Raw genomic sequence first — 23,215 nt, 5'->3', positions numbered from 1 at the left:
CATGTTTATCTTGTCAGTAATGGGGAGAGCAAAAATATCATAACACCTCCTAAACCCTTTCCTAAACTCTTATTGAAAATACATTTGTACTTTTGCCCAGTAGGGAGGAAGCTCCTCTATTTTTTTGATTCACACATGTTAACAAAATAATTGCAATTATATCCCAATTTCCATATTTGGTCAGTCATCCTTCGCTTGGACTGTTGTGCATATGCAAGAATAATCTGGTTGACCAGCGCACACAAAGACATTGTGGTGCAAAAATCCAAAAAAATATTTTCACCAAAAAGGTCCCAAATATGGTAGAGGTAAAGGTTTCCCCTGACGTTAGGTCTAGTGGTGTCCAACTAGACTTGCTGCTCATCTCCATTTCTAAACTGAAGAGTTGGCGATGTCCATAGACACCTCCAAGGTCACGTTGCCAGCATGACTGTATGGAGCGCTGTTACCTTCCCGCTGGAGCAGTACCTATTGATCTACTCACATTTGCATGTTTTCAAACTGCTAGGTTGGCAGAAGCTGGAGCTAACAGTGGGTGCTCACTCCGCTCCCCAGATTCGAACCTGCGACCTTTTGGTCTGCAAGTTCAGCAGCTCAGCGCTTTAACACACTGCCCCACCAGGGGCTCCCAAATACGATAAACCCTTAATAAGTATATATTCTTAAAAACCATATTGATTGACGACTCTTCTTGTTTTCACCTTTGCTTCTTCCAGCCTCTATATGCACTTTGTGAGAGTCATTTTGCCTGTTGCATTCACAGATCTAAGATAATAATAATAATAATAATAATAATAATAATAATACTTTATTTATACCCCGCCACCATCTCCCCGTGGGGACTCGGGGCGGCTCACAATGTTACAAAAGTAACAGCGCAAATACATTAACTATACACATAGTTTAAAACACAAGAAGATGATAAAACAAGTTAAAACAGAGATTTAAACAACAGTAATAATATCAATAATAATAATAATATCAAACAACCACCAATGTGCAGCATTAGTCAGCTTACGTATCAAGTCATCTTTTGACCATTGTTTTCCACTATCACACTGTTTTCTGCTTTCAGTTCATTACTCTGCCAATTGAAAAGTAATGCTCAGTTCAGTCTAGATTAATTCACAGTGGTGAATTTGATCTTATCATCCAAGTGGTAAACAAAACATATATACACACACAATTTTAACTACATTAATGGAAACAAATTTCATTTGCGCAATCTCTATCTTGTTTACATGATTAGTAAGTTAGCACCTTAAAGTTGTCCAAATGTAGCTTTTGACTGACAACACATTTAGAGATGCTATCGAGTATTAGCAGTTTAAAACGAATTTCTTGGAATTGCTCCTCTCTAGGTGACCCAGTTTCTTCATGCAGCTTGATCAAATGTGGGAAGGAGGAAAAATGTGAGATTATAGAGAGCCGTCCAGTATGTGTGCCGAAATCTGAATCTACCTGCTGGGCACAAGGATATCACCATTATCACACGTTTGATGGAAAGACCTTTGACTTCATGGGCACTTGTACCTATACTGTTGCCAAGACCTGCAGCTTGGATGCAACTCTTCCTCCTTTCAAGATTGAGGCCAAGAATGAAAATAGAGGCAATCCTCGTGTTTCTTATGTTGGTTATGTGACCATCACAGTCTACGACATCAGCATCTCTGTCTCCAGAAATGAGATTGGATTTGTGAGGGTAAGGCAGGAAGAACAATAAATTTTCCGTTTAACTCTCACTTTCTCAAAAAAAAAAAATTTCAAAGACCTGTTAGGTTACTTGCTTCGTCTTTTGTTTGCATGTTATATTGGGCAGAAGCATCCCTCTCCAGTAGCTGAACTCAACTAGTATAACTAGTCTATGCTTAGAAAACAATGGTAAACTGAAGGAGCACATCAGGGAAAAAGTGTGGTGATGGCAATCCTAATTCATAACAGAATTGGGTCCTGAATACAGGGATTTGTAGTTAGTTTTGAAATTTCAGAATTCTCAGCCCAGGACTTGGGTAAACAGCTTCCAGCATTCCTAATTTCAAGATCTTTCCATTCTGAATATGACTCTTTTATGAGTAACTAGCTGTTGCTGTGGCGAAGTATGGTGGTATGGGAAATAAAGTATTGATGAATTGGTGGTAGTTAAGGTAAAGGGTAAAGGTGTGGAGTCCAGATAATCCAATTAAAGCAGATAATATAAGATTATAAATGGGTTATATAGCTGTGTGGAAGGGCCTTGAGTCTACACTGCCATCTAATCTAGTGCAAATTAGATAATCTGTGGAAGAGGCCTGAGGCCTAAGTCTGCCTGTCCCCTGGGTGAGTGGGTTGCTAGGAGACCAAGTGGGCCAAATTTAGCCTTCTAACTGGCAGCAATTGGATAAAAACAATTATTCCTCTCCCTCTAACTAGGACTTTATTTTTCTTTTCTTTTTGTTGTATCAACCTAGAGGCATGGATGATGGGTTGTGTTGTCAATTATCGAGGTTGTGGGGTGTTTAGTTTTGTTGTTTTGGCGGTCGCCAGGATTCCATCACTCTTTTATATATATAGATTTCATGTAATTATGTTTACAGATGAGCTCAAACATTATTCCTTCTTTGTTTCTTCATTTGTTTCTCTTTGGTTTTCATGGTGTGATCAGTTGTCCAATCCCAAGTTTGAAATATTTCCTTCTCCTTGACTTGCTGCTTACAATTTCCTGTCATTTTTTTTGTTTTAGTAATATATCAACATGTTATATTTATAGTAACAAGCATTGTGATTTAACAATGAAATGGCAAGAAGTTCTGAATGATGTGTAGATAGATAGCCCTAATTTTTCAATCTCCAAAGCAAATACATAAAGAAAAGTACCTGGAACAACTATGATAGAGCAGCTTTCCAAGTTAGTGCTGTAACAATGTCAACAACTTGCTCTATTTCCAACTAGATCAGTGGTTCTCAATCTGGGGTCCAAAGATGTTTTTGGCTAACAACTCCCAGAAATCCCAGCCAGTTTACCAGCTGTTAAGATTTCTGGGAGTTGAAGGCCAGGAACATCTGGGGACCCTAGGCTGAGAACCACTGAATTAGACTGAGAGTAAAATGTATTTATTTATTTATTTATTTATTTATTTATTTATTTATTTATTTATTTATTTATTTATTAGACTTGTATACCGCTAATCCCAGTTTGGCTCAGAGCGGTTTACAGAAATAGATTAAAACAATACAATTAGCTTTAAAATAACAATAAAAAGAGACATAATCCCGAGTTTTTCACTCATCGAAAGCTTGTCAGAAGAGAAAGGTTTTGCAGGCTTTCTGAAAGGCAAGTAGGTCTCGGATAGTTCGAGTTTCATCTGGCAAGGCATTCCATAAATGAGGATCTACAATCGAGAAGGCTCTCTGCCTAGTAGAAGACAAATGATAAGTCCATATGTTAGTGACTCTATGCAGAAAAATAGCATTGGCTTGGCTGATAATTATCTGAAATTGATTTCAGAAGCCAATTTTCAATTAAAAATAGACATTTCAAGATTTAGTGCTTTTGTTTCCTGTATATTTCCTCTAGTGGAGTGCTATTTCTTACTGTCGAGTTCTCATAATATGAACTAATTATTTTGAAAAAGATTCCATGCCAAAACTGATCAATTAAAAACATTAAAGTAATTTTTTTAAACTCTACTCTAAACCTGTCAACGGACTGATATATGGTACCTTTATAACAAAACTAGCTGTGCCCGGCCACGCGTTGCTGTGGCTTTTTGGATTTGTTTGTTGGCCAGGTGGATTAGCAGCAAACTCTCAAGCAACCAGAGACGCCTCTCAGTTATCCGACATCGACCGCTCCCCACGGGTGCCGGTTAAATGAGAGTCAACAGTCATAGCATTAATACAAACTCTCAAGCAACCAGAGATGACTCTCAGTTATCCGACATCGACCGCTCCCCATGGGTGCCGGTTAAATGAGAGTCAACTGTCATAGCATTAATACAAACTCTCAAGCAACCAGAGACGACTCTCAGTTATCCGACATCGACCGCTCCCCATGGTGCCGGTTAAATTAGTCGACTGTCATAGCATTAATACAAACTCTCAAGCAACCAGAGACGACTCTCAGTTATCCGACATCGACCGCTCCCCATGGGTGCCGGTTAAATGAGAGTCAACTGTCATAGCATTAATACAAACTCTCAAGCAACCAGAGACGACTCTCAGTTATCCGACATCGACCGCTCCCCATGGGTGCCGGTTAAATGAGTCGACTGTCATAGCATTAATACAAACTCTCAAGCAACCAGAGACGACTCTCAGTTATCCGACATTGACCGCTCCCCACGGGTGCCGGTTAAATGAGTCGACTGTCATAGCATTAATACAAACTCTCAAGCAACCAGAGACGACTCTCAGTTATCCGACATTGACCGCTCCCCACGGGTGCCGGTTAAATGAGTCGACTGTCATAGCATTAATACAAACTCTCAAGCAACCAGAGACGACTCTCAGTTATCCGACATTGACCGCTCCCCACGGGTGCCGGTTAAATGAGTCGACTGTCATAGCATTAATACAAACTCTCAAGCAACCAGAGATAAGTCTCTAATGTTCTGACCATTTCTAATTTAAACTAAACAGCGAAACTGAGGCCCTGGGCTGATTGGGTTGCTAGGAGACCAAGTGGGCGGAGCTTAGCCCTCTAACTGGCAGCTATTGGATAAAAACAATTATTCCTTTCCCTCTAATTAGGACTTCATTTTTCTTTTCTTTTGTTGTATCAACCTAGAGCCGTGGATGATGGGTTGTGTTGTCAAATTTCAAAGTTGGGGGGTCTGCAGTTTTGTTGTTTTGTCCGGTGCCCTGATTCCATCACTCTTTTATATATATAGATAAAACATCCACTGTTCTTGGTTGTGTGTGTTCTTTTCTGCAGGTGGAGAACCAACCGTCCCATCTGCCCATTTCCTTGAATGAAGGAAAGCTCCGTCTCTACCAGAATGAAGGCTCTGTCTTTATTGAGACTGAATTCTCCCTGAAGGTCTCCTATGACTGGGATGACATCTTGCTGATCAAGATCCCCAGGAGGTTTTCGGAGAGTGTGTGTGGCCTTTGTGGGAACTACAACAATGACCCCACAGATGATTTCACCACCCCCAGCGGAGCCTTGGCCTCCAGTCCCGTGGAGTTTGGGAGCAGCTGGAAGGTGGAGGACGAGGAGAGATTCTGCTGGGATGACTGTCCAGGGGGTTGCAAAAGCTGCTCCTCTGCCCTGGCCAGAAAATATAAAACTGAGCCTTTCTGTGGCTGGATCAGCAAAGGAGAGAACGGCCCATTCAGCCAATGCCATTCTGTGATCAGCCCTGAAATCTTTCTGGAAAACTGTGTCTATGATGTATGTTTGAGTGACGGGTTAAAGGAAGTGCTGTGTAAATCCCTGAAGAATTATGCAGAAACCTGCCAGGAAGAAGGAATTGTTGTTTCTGACTGGAGAACACCCACTGGTTGTGGTGAGTATCCCAGGGAAATGCCGGGAAGGAGGATTCAGAACAAAAGGAAATGCTACCCTGTTTCCCCCAAAATAAGACAGCGTCTTATATTAATTTTTGCTCCCAAAGGTGCGCTAGGTCTTATTTTCAGGGGATGTTTTGTTTTTGCACAATGAAGAATTCACATCTATGGTTGAATTTTTTTAAAAAAATGAAAATTTATTATCTACTGTACAGTGGTTGTCATCACAAACCAGCATAACCAAACTGTGAGTCCTTTCAATAATTTCTATATTATATTTTATTGCTATACTGTTTCTAAATTACTGTTTTAAATTTCTGTTCGTATGTACATTTATGTTGTTGTTGGGCTTGCCCCTGTATAAGCTGCCCTGAGTCCCTTCTGGGAGATGGAGATGGGATACAAGAATAAAGTTATATTATTATTATTATTATTATTATTATTATTATTATTATTATTATTATTTGTTACTACCTTTATTTCCATGTACAACAATCTATGGTATGTACATCTACCGATCCTGCATGCTTCCAAACAAAAGTTTTACTATGTCTTACTTTCGGGGGAGGCCTTATATTTAGCAATTCAGAAAAACCTCTACTAGGTCTTACTTTTTGGGGAGGTCTTATTTTCAGGGAAACAGGGTAGGAATAGAGATTGCCCATGAGAGGATTGGATTAAAGCTGGGGTCCCCAAACTAAGGCCCAGGGGCCGGATGCGGCCCTCCAAGGTCATTTACCTGGCCCCCGCCCTCGGTTTTAGACTTCGGCTCGCCCAAAGTCTGAAATGACTTGAAGGCACACAACAACAACAACAACAACAGTCCTACTTAACTTGACTATCTCATTGGCCAGAAACAGGCCCAGACTTCCCATTGAAATCCTGATAGGTTTACAGTATGTTGGTTAAAATTGTTTTTATTTTTAAATATTGTATTGTTCTTTCATTTACTAATATTGTGCTATGGTAATAATATAATATATTGTTTATACGTATAATATTGATAATACAATAGAGTCTCACTTATCCAAGCTCACTTATCCAAGCTTCTATATTATCCAAGGCAGTCTGCCTTTTAGTAGTCGTTGTTTTTGTAGTAAATGTTGTAATGTTTTGGTGCTAAATTTGTAAATACAAATCCTTCCTTATTATCGAAGATTTTCGCTTCTTCAAGGTTCTGCCGGGCCGTTTATCTTGGATAAGTGAGACTCTACTGTAATATTATAATGTAATACAATATAATACTTATTTATTTATTACAGTATTTTTACCCCCGCCCTTCTCACCCAATAGGGGACTTCAGGGCGGCTGATAATAATAATAAGACAATATAATAATATTGTATAATATAATAATATTAATTATATATTATATATTAAATGTAATATTACCAATAATATTACAGTGTAGTGGTGTGGTATAGTACAATATAGTAATATATAATGCTAATATTGTGATATGCTAATAATATAATATATTGTATGTACATACAACTTGTAAGCCGCTCTTCGGGGTGAGAGAGGGTGGGGTATAAATGTAGTAAGCAAACAAATAAATAATTGTTGGGGGGTATTCGCACTACAAATAAGACATGTGCAGTGTAAAATTTGTTCATTTCTTTTCAAATGATAATTTGGCCCCTCAACAATCTGAGGGACCATGAGCTGGCCCTCCACTTAAAAAGTTTGAGGACCCCTGGATTAAAGCAACAGCTTTTTAATTTTGTAGCTTTGTCACTATTAGATCTTTTTGTTTTTAACTCATGTTTTCTTCCTTCCACAGCCTCCTTAGTCTGCCCTGCAAACAGCCAATACAAGGCCTGTGGACCTGCCTGTCCCATTACCTGCAACAATGAAGCTCTTCCCAGCAGCTGTGCCTCCTTGCCTTGCATTGAGACCTGCCAGTGCAACGAAGGCTTTGTGTGGGATGCTGGGAAATGCATTCCCAAGGGTGACTGTGGCTGCCTCTTTGAGGGAAAGCTCTTCTCTCCAGGAGAGCAATTCTGGGGAGATGGCAGCTGCACAAGACGCTGCTCCTGTGACCCAGAGACCAAGCGTGTGATCTGCCGGAAGACGGGCTGCAGGAGCGGAGAGCAGTGCAGGGTGGAGGGTGGCATCCAGAAGTGCTATCCCACCAGTTATGCCACCTGCTCTGCTTCCAGGGGCACTCATTATAGTAGCTTTGATGGTCAGAAGTTTGACTTCCAAGGCACTTGTGTGTATCAGTTGACAGGGCTCTGTGAGAAGAGAGAAGATTTGGTGGACTTCCAGGTCCGTGTCCAAAATGACCATCCAATCAGCTCCTCTGCAGTCTTCCCCAAAGTGGTGGAGATCAGGGTGGAAGGAACAGTGATTGTGATTAGTAGAGAACACCCTGGAAAAGTCATGGTGAGTTTATATATTTCCTTTTTTATGGTAGATTTAATTTCTCACTAATTCACATACAGTAGAGTCTGACTTATCCAACACTCACTTATCCAACGTTCTGGATTATCCAACGCATTTTTGTAGTCAATGTTTTCAATACATTGTGATATTTTGGTACTAAATTCGTAAATACAGTACAGTAGAGTCTCACTTATCCAACATAAACGGGCCGGCAGAATGTTGGATAAGCGAATACGTTAGATAGTAAGGAGGCATTAAGGAAAAGCCTATTAAACATCAAATTAGGTATGATTTTACAAATGAAGCACCAAAACATCATGGTAGACAACAAATTTGACAGAAAAAGTAGTTCAATACGTAGTAATGCTATGTAGTAATTACTGTATTTATGAATTTAGCACCAAAATATCACGATATATTGAAAACATTGACTCCAAAAATGCGTTGGATAATCCAGAATGTTGGATAAGCGAGTGTTGGATAAGTGTAATTACTACATAGCATTACTGCGTATTGAACTACGTTCTCTGTCAAATTTGTTGTATAACATGATGTTTTGGTACTTAATTTGTAAAATCATAAACCAATTTGATGTTTAATAGGCTTTTCCTTAATCCCTCCTTATTATCCAACATATTCGCTTATCCAATGTTCTGCTGGCCCGTTTATGTTGGATAAGTGAGACTCTACTGTAATTTGTTTCTCTACTTGTTTTCTCCATCTGTTTATGGCAGATTATTTTGCAGCACAATTTTTCTCTTCATTTCTTCATTCTGTGTCTGTGTGGCATCACTTCCCAAGATTACTTAAAGCAGTTAACTTTCTATAAAGGTAAAGGTTTCCCCTGATGTTAAGTCCAGTCGTGTTTGATTCTGAGGGTTGGTGCTAATCTCTAAGAAATCTCTAATTTCTAAGCTGAAGAGCCGGCGTTGTCCATAGACACCTCCAAGGTCATGTGGCTGGCATGACTGCATGGAATGCCATTACCTTCCCGCCGGAGCAGTACCTATTGATCTACTCACATTGGTATGTTTTCGAACTGCTGGGTTGGCAGGAGCTGCAGCTAACAGCGGGCGCTCAAGCCGCTCCCGGGATTTGAACCTGGGACCTTTCGGTCTGCAAGTTCAGCAGCTCAGTGCTTTAGCACAGTTTGCCACCGGGGCTCCTATATAGCTTTCTATATTCATGAGGAATTGATTCCAGGACTCCCTATGGATATCAAAGCCTTGGATGCCCAAGGGAACTCCATATATTTTTATCCAGGAATCCTTTCAATGCTTCCACATGCACATGCATCCCAAAAAGAACCTCCCCACATCCATGAGCTCTAGCCTCAGTCCCTACTTGAGGACCAATTCCTCCTTTCCTTCCTTCATTTCATTCTCTCTCCTTTTAACTCTCAGCATCTTCTTCTCCTTCAGCGAAGCACCATAGAACAACTTCTGCCTCTCAAAAGGCCACTGAGCAGGGAGATTCCCACACTTTAAAAAGATTTGTAATACTATATTTTTTATTTTTAAATATTTAAATATTTATTATTAATTTTGATCTGCAGACTCCACAAATCCAGAATTTATGATTCTTGCTAACCATATATGAATTAGCATGGATTTTGGCTGAAAGCAGAGACAGAGAAAAATATTGTCATGTAAAATATTCACTTGATGGTTCCAGAAAGTTTGGAAATAAAGCTAGAAAGGCTAGGCTCTTTTTGCACTTCAGCTGCCCATAAACCAATAGTCACCCTATGTTTACACATGTTGTTTTAAATTGGGTTGTTGTATGTTTTCCGGGCTGTATGACCATGTTCCAGAAGTAATCTCTCCTGACGTTTCGCCCACATCTATGGCAGGCATCCTCAGAGGTTGTGAGGTATATACCTGCCATAGATGTGGGTGAAACGTCAAGAGAGAATACTTCTAGAACATGGTCATACAGCCCAGAAAACATACAACAACCCTATGATCCCGGCCATGAAAGCCTTTGACAACACATTGTTTCAAATTGTTTTATTTATTTATTTATTTATTTATTTATTTATTACAATATTTATATCCCGCCCTTCTCACCCAACAGGGGACTCAGGGCGGCTTACAATAAAACGCATATATTAAAATTATACAGTGCAATATAAATCAGTTAAAAAAATTATTATTAACTTATTATTAATTGCTTTTAACTGTTGTTGTTGCTCGGGCATGCAATAATGCCACTCATGTAAGCCGCTCTGAGTCCCCTTATTATTATTATTATTTATTATTATCAACACAACAACGTTGTATGGCACAGCAAACAAGATAGATATGCTGGATTTCGTTTCGCAAAACCACAAGTCGAACACTTCCCAAGTGTCTAGGACTGTGTGATGTATTTTCTGATGATGCATGCAGATCCCAGTAGGGTGGCCTTTTGCAGTTGCCAGATGGTGATTTTGTCAATGTCTATTGTTTCCAAATGCCGGCTGAGATCTTTTGGCACGGCACCCAGTGTGCCCATCACCACCGGGACCACCTGCACTGGTTTCTGCCAGAGTCTTTGAAGTTCAATCTTGAGGTCCTGATAGCGGCTGAGTTTTTCCTGTTGTTTTTCATCTATGCGACTGTTACCTGGGATGGCAACATCAATGATCCAAACCTTGTTCTTTTCCACAACTGTGATGTCTGGTGTGTTGTGTTCCAGAACTTTGTCAGTCTGGATTCGGAAGTCCCACAGTATCTTTGCGTGCTCATTCTCCAATACTTTTGCAGGTTTGTGATCCCACCAGTTCTTTACTTCTGGGAGGTGGTACTTGAGGCATAAGTTCCAATGAATCATTTGGGCCACATAGTTGTGCCTCTGTTTGTAGTCTGTCTGTGCAATTTTCTTACAGCAGCTGAGGATATGATCAATGGTTTCATCAGCTTCCTTGCACAGTCTGCATTTTGGGTCATCAGCTGATTTTTCAATCTTGGCCTTAATTGCTTTTGTTCTGATGGCTTGCTCCTGGGCTGCAAGGATCAGGCCTTCTGTCTCCTTCTTCAGGGTCCCGTTCGTGAGCCAGAGCCAGGTCTTCTCCTTATCAGCTTTTCCTTCAATTTTGTCAAGGAACTTTCCATGCAGTGTTTTGTTGTGCCAGCTGTCAGCTCTAGTTTGTAGTGCGGTTTTCTTGTACTGGTATTTTGTCTGCTGTGTTTTGAGGAGTTTCTGATTTTTGACTTCAATCAAAGCAGGTTCTTCACTTTGCTTGACATATTCTGCCAGGGCATGTTCTTCTTCTTTGACTGCTTGATTTACTTGTAAGAGTCCTCTGCCCCCTGATCTTCTAGGCAGATATAGCCGGTCAACATCACTGCGAGGGTGCAGGGAATGATGAATGGTCATGAGTTTTCTTGTTTTTCTGTCCAAATTGTCCAGTTCCACCTGTGTCCAATTTATAATGCCAGCAGTATATCTTATGACAGGTATGGCCCAGGTGTTTATGGCCTTGATGGTGTTGCCTCCATTGAGCTTGCTTTTGAGAATTTTTCTGACCCTTTGTGTGTATTCTTTGCTGACCACAGTTTTCACATGTTCCTACTTGATGTTGTCCAGCTATAGTATGCCCAGATATTTATAGGCCTCTGGCTGGTGACACTTTATTGTTTGGCCATTGGGCATATTTATGCCCTCACTTTCAATGATTTTTCCCTTCTTCAATGCCACCGTCGAACATTTGTCCAAACCAAACTCCGTGTTGATATCAGTGCTAAAAATTATTTATTATTATTATTATTATTATTTAAATAAATAAAAAGCAAAAACTTCTTACAAAGAGATGTGAAGACTATTCATTAAATGCTCCATATCTGCAAGAGGAGATTTAAAAAAAACCAGAAATCCTTCTGCTGATGTAATTTTATTTTTATTTGAATCCCATTTTCACTTCACTTCACTTTATTTTTTTATTAGTCGCTCTCCACCAGAGTGCTCTGAGCGACTTACAATTTAAAATATCATTCCACAATATAAAAAACATTCATCATAAAAACATTCAACATAAAAACATTCAACCTAAAAACATTCAACAGTGACTATTTGGCAAATTAGATCTGATTTACTTAAATGCACATTAAATTTTACATTAGAAAGGCGCACCTGAAATTATTATCTCCTTTTTTTAATGGTCCTAGGTGAATGGCTTTTTAACCAACCTGCCTTACCAAACTCGGAACAAGAAGATCCTCCTCTATAGAAGAGGACAAGAGACAGTGGTCCAGACTGACTTCCACCTGACTGTCACCTTCGACAGGCAAAACTGGGTCACCGTAACTCTGCCTAGTACTTATACTGGTGCCCTTTGTGGTCTCTGTGGGAACTTCAATGACAACAAACTGGATGAGATGACCATGCCGGATGGGAAAGTGTCTCTGAGTCCATCTATCTTTGGTCAGAGTTGGATAGTTCAGGGGACACCAGGCTGCACAGAGGTGGTGAAAGAAGAATGCCCTGGTCTGTCATCCCTTAGGAGCCGTCAGCGGCGTCTTGGAAAGGACTGTGGACTCATCCTATCCAAGAGAGGCCCCTTCCAAGCGTGTCATGCCAGAATTAATCCAGACGGATACTTTGAAGATTGTGTGTATGATTCCTGCATCTTCAAAGGCCAGCAAGCTGTTATCTGCCAGGCCATCAGGAACTATGCAGCAGCCTGTCAGACAGCTGGAGCAACCCTTGGAGCTTGGAGATCTGATACCTTCTGCAGTGAGTACAACTGTTCTGAATAGATTTTTCTGGTTGCAAAAGAGCATAGGCATGATGTGTTTTATACAGCACTAGCTGTGCCCGGCCATGCGTTGCTGTGGTGAAGTATGGTGGTATGGGAAATAAAGTATTGAGGAATTGGTGGTAGTTAAGGTAAAGGGTCCCCTGGGCTGAGTGGGTTGCTAGGAGACCAAGTGAGCGGAGCTTAGCCTTCTAACTGGCAGCAATTGGATAAAAACAATTATTCCTCTCCCTCTAATTAGGACTTTATTTTTCTTTTTTCTTTTTTTGTTGTATCAACCTAGAGGAATGGATGAGGAGTTGTGATGTCAATTTTCGAGGTTGTGGGGTGTTTACTTTTGTTGTTTTGTCCGCTGCCGTGATGCCATCACTCTTTTATATATATAGATAATGTGTTTTTCTAAGCTAAGGAATCATGGTGTTTGATTTTTAAAAGAGAGATATTGCAGTATCATATCATTATTTATAGGGCCTCTGGTGGCGCAGTGTGTTAAAGCGCTGAGCTGCTGAACTTGCAGACCAAAAGGTTGCAGATTCGAATCTGGGGAGCGGAATGAGCGCCGGCTGTTAGCCCCAGATTCTGCCAACCTAGTAGTTCGAAAACATGCAAATATGAATAGATCAATAGGTACCACTGTGGCGGGAAGGTAATGGCACTCCATGCAGTCATGCCGGCCACATGACTTTGGAGGTGTCTACGGACAATGCCGGCTCTTTGGCTTAGAAATGGAGGTGAGCACCAACCCACAGAGTCAGACACGACTGGACTTAATGTCAGGGGAAACCTTTACCTTATCATTATTCATGCATCAAAGCTCAACCTCTCCCCCAAAGAGAAAATCTCTATTGGGCTAGTTTATAAAGTCAATGAGCTGCTCAGAAAAGGCATGTTTATGCCTGGTGACCATAAAAAGGGGGATGGAGTTATGCAGCCTTCCAGATGTTGCTCCCATATCTGCAGTTCCCATAAAGCCTGTGCTTTTAGGGCTGCACAGAATTGCAGTCAAACAGCAACTGGAAAACTGCATGAATTCTATCTCTGCTTTGCTTATTTCTATTTTTATTTCTAGTTACCTATGCAGTTACCTATTTTCCTGTATTTATTATTATTATTATTATTATTATTATTATTATTATTATTATTATTATTATTGTATTATTTTACATTTACATTGAAGAAGATGAGAATAATGATTTGATCAGAGTTGGATAGTCTTATCTTAAATGAGAGCTTTATGTAAATATTCAAAAACATTTAACCTACTGATGCCTCAATTAATGTAATTTTATTGGTATCTATTTTTATTTCTGAAATTTACCATTCTCAGCTTAAACTGGAGTCAATGTTTTCCCAGTTTTTTTGTGGTTAAAATTAGGTGCCCCAGCTTATGTTCGGGTCGGCTTATACTTGAGTATATACGGTACATTTCATTGAGCATGGACTCAAATGTGAGCAGTACATTAAAGAATATTTTCCACCTGAAAGTTTCCTCCAGATTAGTCCATACCATTCTTATATAACCACTAGCTGTGCCCGGCCACGCGTTGCTGTGGTGAAGTATGGTGGTATGGGAAATAAAGTATTGAGGAATTGGTGGTAGTTAAGGTAAAGGGTAAAGGTGTGGAGTCCAGATAATCCAGTTAAAGCAGATAATATAAGATTATATGGTTTATATAGCTGTGTGGAAGGCCCTTGAGTCTACACTGCCATCTAATCCAGTTAAAATCTGATAATCTGTATTTTATAGGCAGTGTGGAAGAGGCCTAAGTGAGGCCTAACTCTGCCTGTCCCCTGGGTGAGTGGGTTGCTAGGAGACCAAGTGGGCGGAGCTTAGCCTTCTAACTGGCAGCAATTGGATAAAAGCAATTATTCCTCTCCCTCTAATTAGGACTTTATTTTTCTTTTCTTTTTGTTGTATCAACCTAGAGGCATGGATGATGGGTTGTGTTGTCAATTTTCGAGGTTGTGGGGTGTTGTGATGACTCATGGGCCTTGTAGTCCTGCTCAGGACATTGTAATTCCTGATGAAGATGAAAACTTGGGTTTTTTACCTTCCCAGTCTGAACTGGATTCCTCTCAGCCAGATCTTTCCCAGGCAGATCTGGGAACCTTGCACCTGCAAGAAAGTTGTCTCCCAGAAGTATGTCAAACAAGCCCAGAGCCTACTTCTCCCGTATTCTTGCGCCGGGAGTTTTGTAAACAACAGAGAAGTTTAGATTCAGCTTCGCGCAGGAGTGCGAGGATTGCAGCTAAGAATGTGGCCAATTAAGACTGCTTCTCGTGAGAATCTTTGGGGAGTCTCACATCTGGTCTCAGAGTTAGCTTTCGGTTCTGATTCCCAGAGAACTGCTTCGGCGGGAAGCTAGACTCTATTTAGGTGTTTTACCCGCGTAGTAACTTCGCGGAGTCAATTCGTCAGCCTACGGAGCGAGTTGTGTCTGGACAGCGCGCTCCGGTTCAAGCCTCGCTCCTGCTCAAGCCTTGCCTTGCTATCCAGCCTTCGCCTTGCTTCCCAGCCTTTGTTTATCTACGGACTTTGCCTTGTTTCCCAGGATCAATCCTTGCCTTGTTCCACGGATTTATCAAGTTATTCCACGGACCTTGTTCTTGTTCTTAGTTACCTTGTTCCACGTTCAAGCCTTGTTTCAAGTATCAAGTTATTTCCTAGCCTCGCTCAAGTTTCATGGACTAAAGGACCTTGTCATCTCCCCTCACTTTGCTTGGCAAAGTGAGTGTTTCGGTTATTGGATTACAACTTTGGACCTTAATATTTCTTATTGGACATTGCTTTTTTGGACTAATTCTGACCTTTCCTGAAAGGTCTAATTCTGGACTATTTTCTACACTTGTTTTTATTAACTTTATATATTCCTACAATAAAGATATTAGATAGATTCTGGCCTCTGTGTATGGTTATTGGTGCTCTGCAGCCTGGGTCGTGACAGTTTGACTCCGCCACCCTAAGCACCAATTAACCTCGGTCAGAATGTCTACCGGAACCGTACCTGGGCCGAGCGGCCAGCCGATTACCTACACCATCGACAAGGAAGAGGTGGACCGAATCCGTGATAAGCTCAATGCACAGGATGGAGAAATAAGGGGTTTGAAGGAACGCGGAGTTCGTCTTCCGGCCATGGCGTTGCCAACCAAGTTTACTGGAGAAGCTTCTAAGGTTCATGTCTTCCGTCGCCAATGTCAAGCTTATCTGGAGGCCCGTGCTGCCGAGTTTCCCCAAGAAGACATCAAAGTGGCATGGGTTTACAGTCTTCTAGACGGGCCAGCGGCCAGCTGGGCGACGGCACTGTTCGACCAAGCCTCTCCACACCTAAGATCAGCGCAACACTTCTTGGACCACCTCAAGGAGACTTGGGGAATCGAGGACAATTTGGAGGCAGCCGGTCACAAACTCCGTCGCCTTTTCCAAGGAGACAGACCTATGTCTCAGTATATAGCCGAGTTCCGAGTGCTGGCCCACAACACCGGCTGGAACGATGTAGCCCTCAGGGGACAATTCCGGGAGGGTCTCAACATTGAAATGCTGGAAGAAATCTCCAAGGTGGATCCTCCCCAGACCCTCGAGGCACTCATTGATCAATGTTTACGGGCTGAAGTCATGATTGCCAACAGGAAACAGTGGGTTCGAGGCCAGGGCAGTAGAGCCGGGGCAAAACCCCCCGCTCCCGCCAGCGTTCAGCCACGTCCGGTGTGGAGACCCCCACCGCCAACCCCATACCCCAGAGGAGGCGAGGAGGTGCCGATGCAGTTGGGCAATGTGCGTCCCAGACTAGATGCCGCCGAGAAGGCCCGTCGTCAACGCTTAAACCTCTGCTGGTACTGCGGGAACGGGGGCCACTTCGCCAGAGAGTGCCCAGCCAAAGGGAAGCCTGCCGCCCGTCTTGCGGCGGCGTCCTCCACGGAGACGAAGGCGTCTGAGCCGACTGGCACACAGCCGGCGGGGGAAGCCAACGACCGGGTGTAGAGGGGCTCGCCAACCCGGTCAAAAAATCCATCCAAGAGCCGCCAACCGGGGTCCTGTTCCTTCTCGTGGTCACATTATGGTCAGCAAAAAGGGGACCCGTCATGATCCACGCCATGATAGACTCTGGAGCTACCAACAATTTCATCGATAGAGAGTATGCCGACTCTCTGGGATTACAATATCATGATTTCAAGAATGCCCGTGTGGTGCAAGCCATAGACGGCCGTCCCCTCAAGACGGGCCCCGTAAGTCAGTGGTCGGAACCCACCAGGATGTGGATAAGGGAACATATGGAAGAGATTTCCTTCTTTGTTACCGAGGTTCCCCATTTCCCTGTGATTTTGGGAATTCCATGGCTGACTCTCCACGACCCTAACATCTCCTGGTCCAACAGAGAACTGCAGTTTGCTTCACCGTACTGCCAAAACCATTGCCTCGTAGCCAAGGTATGCCATGCCACAGACACCGAGCCCATCATCACCTTGCCAAAGAAGTACTCCGAGTATTGGGATGTATTCAATGAGAAAGAAGCCGAAAAATTACCCCCACATAGACCTTATGACTGTGCCATTGACTTGGTGGAGGGGGCCCCGATCCCGCGAGGGCATCTCTACTCCCTGACTGAACCAGAGCAAGAAGCTCTCAGGGAATTCCTAGAGACAAACCTTCGCAAGGGATTCATCAGACCCTCTCAATCCCCAGCCGCCTCCCCAGTGATGTTTGTGAAGAAGAAGTCAGGGGAACTACGCTTGGTGGTGGACTACAGAGCATTGAACAATATCACCAAGCGGAACAGCTATCCCCTGCCTTTAATCTCGGATCTACTGGATCGGCTTCGAGGAGCCAAGGTTTACACCAAGCTGGATCTTCGGGGGGCTTACAACTTAGTTCGCATCAGGGAAGGGGACGAGTGGAAGACCGCCTTCCAGACCAAATTCGGATTATTTGAGTCCCGAGTTATGAATTTCGGTTTATGCGGAGCCCCCGCAACGTTCCAGCATTTTGTCAATGACATTTTTCAGGACTATCTAGACAGGTTCTTGATAATCTACCTGGACGATTTTTTGGTGTTTTCCAGATCACAATCAGAACATGAGAACCACGTCAAAATGGTGTTACAACGATTGCGGGATCATGGACTTTATGCCAAGCTGGAAAAATGCGCTTTTGATCTACAAGAGGTAGATTTCCTTGGTTACCGCATCTCGCCTCTAGGGCTTTCCATGGATCCAGCCAAAGTTTCAGCAGTATTGGAATGGCGGGCGCCAACTAACAAGAAAGAGGTGCAGCGTTTCTTGGGGTTCGCGAACTACTACCGCAAGTTCATTCCAGATTTTGCCCGCTGGTCCGACCCCATCACTAGCTGCATCCGTGGAAAGCAGCCTTTCCGCTGGACTGATCAAGCAGAGAAAGGGTTCCAGCAACTAAAGAAACTATTCACCTCCCAGCCAATTCTACAGCACCCAAATCCTGGAACCCCTTTTGTGGTGCAAGCGGACGCCTCTGATGTGGCAATTGGGGCTGTACTCTTACAACCGGTGGGAGATCACCTCCACCCCTGTGCCTTTTATTCTCGTCAACTAACCACACCAGAGAGGAATTACACCATTTGGGAAAAAGAACTACTGGCCATAAAGGCAGCCTTTGAAACTTGGAGACATTGGCTAGAAGGGGCCAAATTTCCCATTGAAGTCCACACTGATCATCGTAATCTAGAACATCTAAGAACTGCCCGCAAACTAAATCAGAGGCAGCAACGTTGGGCTTTATTCTTTGAACGTTTCAACTTCCAGATCCATTATGTGACCCCAGCCCAAACCAAGCAAGCAGACGCCCTGTCACGTAAACCGGAATACGCTGCAGGACGCAAGGAGACCTTTGAATCCCAACTGCTACAACCTGAGAACTTTGCCACGCTCACGGTGGGGAACACCAAATCCATTCCCATTGGTTCAACTTCCCCTACTCCAGGACCCATCTGTGCTCAAGAAATCAGGGCTAGTCAGCAAGCAGATGCCTGGGCGCAGGACCAACTTCGCCAAGGTCTGCATTTTCCCTTTTCGCTTAAAGATGGGCTGCTCTGCTATAGAAATCATGTCTATATCCCACCCGGACCGGGCAGGGAAAAGGCGCTTCGTCTGTGTCATGACTGCAAACCAGCAGGACACTTCGGACTATTTAAAACTATGCATCTGATCCTAAGGGATTTTTGGTGGCCCAAGATCCGCAAGGATGTGGAAAAATATGTCAACACCTGCCCAGTATGCCAGCGCTCCAAGATACGAAGGGAGAAGCCCTCAGGGCTTTTACACCCCCTTCCTACCCCATCTCGCCCATGGGAAATAATTTCCGCGGATTTCATCACTGACCTACCACCTTCCTGTGGGTTCACCACGATCTTAGTGGTGGTGGACCTATTCACCAAGTTAGCCCATTTCATTCCCTGCGAAGGCCTCCCCACGGCCAAGGAAACTGCGGATTTATTTCTTCAACATGTCTTCAGACTACATGGATTGCCCAAGAGTTTAGTCACAGACCGTGGATCTCAATTCACCTCTCGTTTTTGGAAGGCACTACAAAAACTATTGGGCATAGACTCTCGCTTATCTTCAGCTCATCATCCCCAAACAGATGGGCAAACGGAGCGCACCAATGCCACTTTGGAGCAGTATCTTCGCTGTTATGTAAACTATCAACAGGACAATTGGGCTTCTCTGTTACCACTGTCTGAGTTTGCCTACAACAATGGAGTTCAAGCTTCTACAAAAGAAACGCCGTTCTTTGCAAACTACGGCTTCCATCCACGTTTCTTTCCCCCTGTCATTGAAACTTCAGAGGTTCCCGCAGCAGAGGATTGGCTGCAGGAACTCACAGCGGTGCAACAACTTTTGCTCCAGCAACTGGACCAAGCCAAGGAGGACTATAAACGCCACGCTGACAAACATCGCCAGCCGGGCCCCGAAATCAAGGTAGGAGATCGGGTTTTCCTGTCCACTCGCTTTCTGCCCTCCCACCGCCCTTGCCGGAAGTTAGATGCCCGTTTCATTGGCCCCTATCCAGTGGTGGCGCAATTAAACCCCGTGACTTTCAAACTCCAACTTCCGCGTTCAATGCGCATTCACCCAGTGTTTCACCGTTCCCTGCTCCTTCCGGCGGATGGTGTGCGTCCTGATACAGACCAACCGGCCCCCCCTCCTGTTTTGATGAATGGGGAGGAGGAGTTCGAGGTTGAGGACATTTTGGATTCTCGCTTTCACCGCCGCCGCCTACAATATCTCATTGACTGGGTGGGTTTTGGCCCTGAAGAACGCTCTTGGGAAGACGCCTCCACAGTCCATGCTCCTGATCTAACCCGTCGCTTTCATCAGACCTATCCCGCCAAGCCGCGACCTCGCGCCTCGGGGAGAGGGCCCCAGTTTGGGAGGGGCCTTGAGGAGGGGGATAGTGTGATGACTCATGGGCCTTGTAGTCCTGCTCAGGACATTGTAATTCCTGATGAAGATGAAAACTTGGGTTTTTTACCTTCCCAGTCTGAACTGGATTCCTCTCAGCCAGATCTTTCCCAGGCAGATCTGGGAACCTTGCACCTGCAAGAAAGTTGTCTCCCAGAAGTATGTCAAACAAGCCCAGAGCCTACTTCTCCCGTATTCTTGCGCCGGGAGTTTTGTAAACAACAGAGAAGTTTAGATTCAGCTTCGCGCAGGAGTGCGAGGATTGCAGCTAAGAATGTGGCCAATTAAGACTGCTTCTCGTGAGAATCTTTGGGGAGTCTCACATCTGGTCTCAGAGTTAGCTTTCGGTTCTGATTCCCAGAGAACTGCTTCGGCGGGAAGCTAGACTCTATTTAGGTGTTTTACCCGCGTAGTAACTTCGCGGAGTCAATTCATCAGCCTACGGAGCGAGTTGTGTCTGGACAGCGCGCTCCGGTTCAAGCCTCGCTCCTGCTCAAGCCTTGCCTTGCTATCCAGCCTTCGCCTTGCTTCCCAGCCTTTGTTTATCTACGGACTTTGCCTTGTTTCCCAGGATCAATCCTTGCCTTGTTCCACGGATTTATCAAGTTATTCCACGGACCTTGTTCTTGTTCTTAGTTACCTTGTTCCACGTTCAAGCCTTGTTTCAAGTATCAAGTTATTTCCTAGCCTCGCTCAAGTTTCATGGACTAAAGGACCTTGTCATCTCCCCTCACTTTGCTTGGCAAAGTGAGTGTTTCGGTTATTGGATTACAACTTTGGACCTTAATATTTCTTATTGGACATTGCTTTTTTGGACTAATTCTGACCTTTCCTGAAAGGTCTAATTCTGGACTATTTTCTACACTTGTTTTTATTAACTTTATATATTCCTACAATAAAGATATTAGATAGATTCTGGCCTCTGTGTATGGTTATTGGTGCTCTGCAGCCTGGGTCGTGACAGGTGTTTAGTTTTGTTGTTTTGGCGGTCGCCAGGATTCCATCACTCTTTTATATATATAGATTATTATTATGGAATCTTGCCTTAATTCTTCCCCTCTCTTTTTATTTTTCTTGTTCTTTCCAACGACCAGGTCTGCCTTGTGCTGCAAATAGCCACTATGAACTCTGTGCTCAGGATTGCACTCAGACTACCTGTGGCAGCATCTATGTCCCTGTCCCTTGTTCATCCAAATGCCAAGAAGGCTGTGTGTGTGATGAGGGCTTTGTGCAGAGTGGCGACCAGTGTGTCCCCATGTCCCAATGTGGCTGCCTCTATGAGGATCGCTATTACTTGGCAGAAGACACGTTCTACCCGACATGCCAGAAGCGTTGCATATGCCAGCCTGGAGGGACTGTGAAGTGTGAACCTGTCTCTTGTGGTCCTGATGAAGAATGCAGACTCCTTGATGGTGTTCAGAAATGTCACTCAATTGGCAGCGCTACCTGCTCAGTTTTTGGCAAGCCTCACTATGTTTCCTTTGATGGGCTGTACTTTAATTTCCAAGGCACATGTATGTACACCTTGGCTACAAGTAGCACAGAAAATGAGAGACTGATTCCATTCACAGTCAGTGTGGACAATGATGTCTATGGTGATGGGAAGAGCTCAGATACCAAGGCAATCTCTCTCATGGTGTATGGTCTTACAGTGACATTAATACAGAACAAACCAGGACAAGTGAAGGTAAGTCTGCACTGCAAGGAAACAGCCAATTTTAGGTGACTAGCCTGCAGGCCATTAAACTCTCTTCATATTTTGGAATGATATTCGCAGAGTTCCTTATCATTGAACTCTAATTATTTTGGGAAAATCTCATCTTTAGCTCTTTGTTTTGTACAAGCAGCTGATAAGTATTCTACCACAAATTTATTTATTTATTTACTACATTTATATGCCGCCCTTCTCACCCCGAAGGGGACTCAGAGCGGCTTACAAATTAAATTTACATACAATATTATATTAGCATAGTACAATACTGGTAATAAATTACTATATTGTACTGTATCAATATATTGTAATATTATTAGTAATATTACATGTAAAATATAATATATAATTAATATTATTATATTGTATTATTAGTATTATATCGTATTACAATATAATATTATGAATATTATATGTATATACAATATGTTATAATTATTATATATTATTGTAAATTATATTGTATGTGTGTGTGTGTATATATATATATATATATATATATACACACACATACATATATATATGAATGGAAGAATGGCTATCTCATTTGGGCTTTTTCAAAGGCCACCAAATTGCATTGTGGCTGAGTTTATTTGATTTGTTCTCCTCAAAACTGAGTATTTCCCTCCACCTCTTTTAGTGTATGTTTTAGATAAGTTTGGTGCATCACAACTGATTGAAATAAAAATTATAATATGACTTGAATTTTATTTTAAAATTATACTAAAAGTGTGAAGGGCCAAAACTCAATTAAAATAATATTGCTTATTTCTTTTCTGGCCACCAAACATGTCTTCTTCACAAAATGACATAATAATAGTAATAATAATAATAATAATAATAATAATAATAATAATAATAATAGAACTTCCCAAACAATTGAACTGTCCCAAAAGATCTCAGCCGGCATTTGGAAACAATACACATTGACAAAATTACGATCTGCCAACTGCAAAAGGCCACCCTACTGGGATCTGCACGCATCATCCGAAAATACATCACACAGTCCTAGACACTTGGGAAGTGTTCGACTTGTGATTTTGTGATACAAAATCCAGCATATCTATCTTGTTTGCTGTATCATAATAAAATAATAATAATAATAATAATAATAATAATAATAATAATAATAATAATAATAATAAATAAATAAATAAATAAAGTTTTAAAAATACATCACACAGTCCTAGACACTTGGGAAGTGTTCGACTTGTGATTTTGTGATATGAAATCCAGCATATCTATCTTGTTTGCTATGTCATACAATGTCGTTGTGTCAATAATAATAATAACTTTATTTTTGTATCCCGCCCCATCTCCCTGAAGGGACTCGGGGCGGCTCACATGGAGACGAAGCCTGGTTTATCATAAAATACAGTATAAATGCATTTAAAACAAGCATGTAAAACAGCTATATAAACCAGTAAAACATAACGAACAATAAAAAGCATGTTAGAGTAT

General features: G+C 42.4%; 1 protein-coding gene across 1 annotated transcript in view; it reads left to right on the top strand.

The window, feature by feature from the left end:
• LOC100554439 (IgGFc-binding protein) overlaps positions 1–23,215 on the top strand; it is a 76,246-nt gene that overhangs the window by 29,118 nt on the left and 23,913 nt on the right. The window contains exons 19-23 of the mRNA XM_016996022.2: positions 1,362–1,702; positions 4,913–5,486; positions 7,270–7,874; positions 12,023–12,590; positions 21,138–21,730. Of these exons, the coding sequence (XP_016851511.2) occupies positions 1,362–1,702; positions 4,913–5,486; positions 7,270–7,874; positions 12,023–12,590; positions 21,138–21,730 (2,681 nt within the window). The remainder of the gene's footprint in view (positions 1–1,361; positions 1,703–4,912; positions 5,487–7,269; positions 7,875–12,022; positions 12,591–21,137; positions 21,731–23,215) is intronic.

This window comes from Anolis carolinensis, unplaced genomic scaffold (assembly GCF_035594765.1).
Source record: "Anolis carolinensis isolate JA03-04 unplaced genomic scaffold, rAnoCar3.1.pri scaffold_10, whole genome shotgun sequence".
Lineage (NCBI taxonomy): Eukaryota > Metazoa > Chordata > Lepidosauria > Squamata > Dactyloidae > Anolis > Anolis carolinensis.
This window is presented reverse-complemented; position numbering and strand designations above follow the sequence as displayed.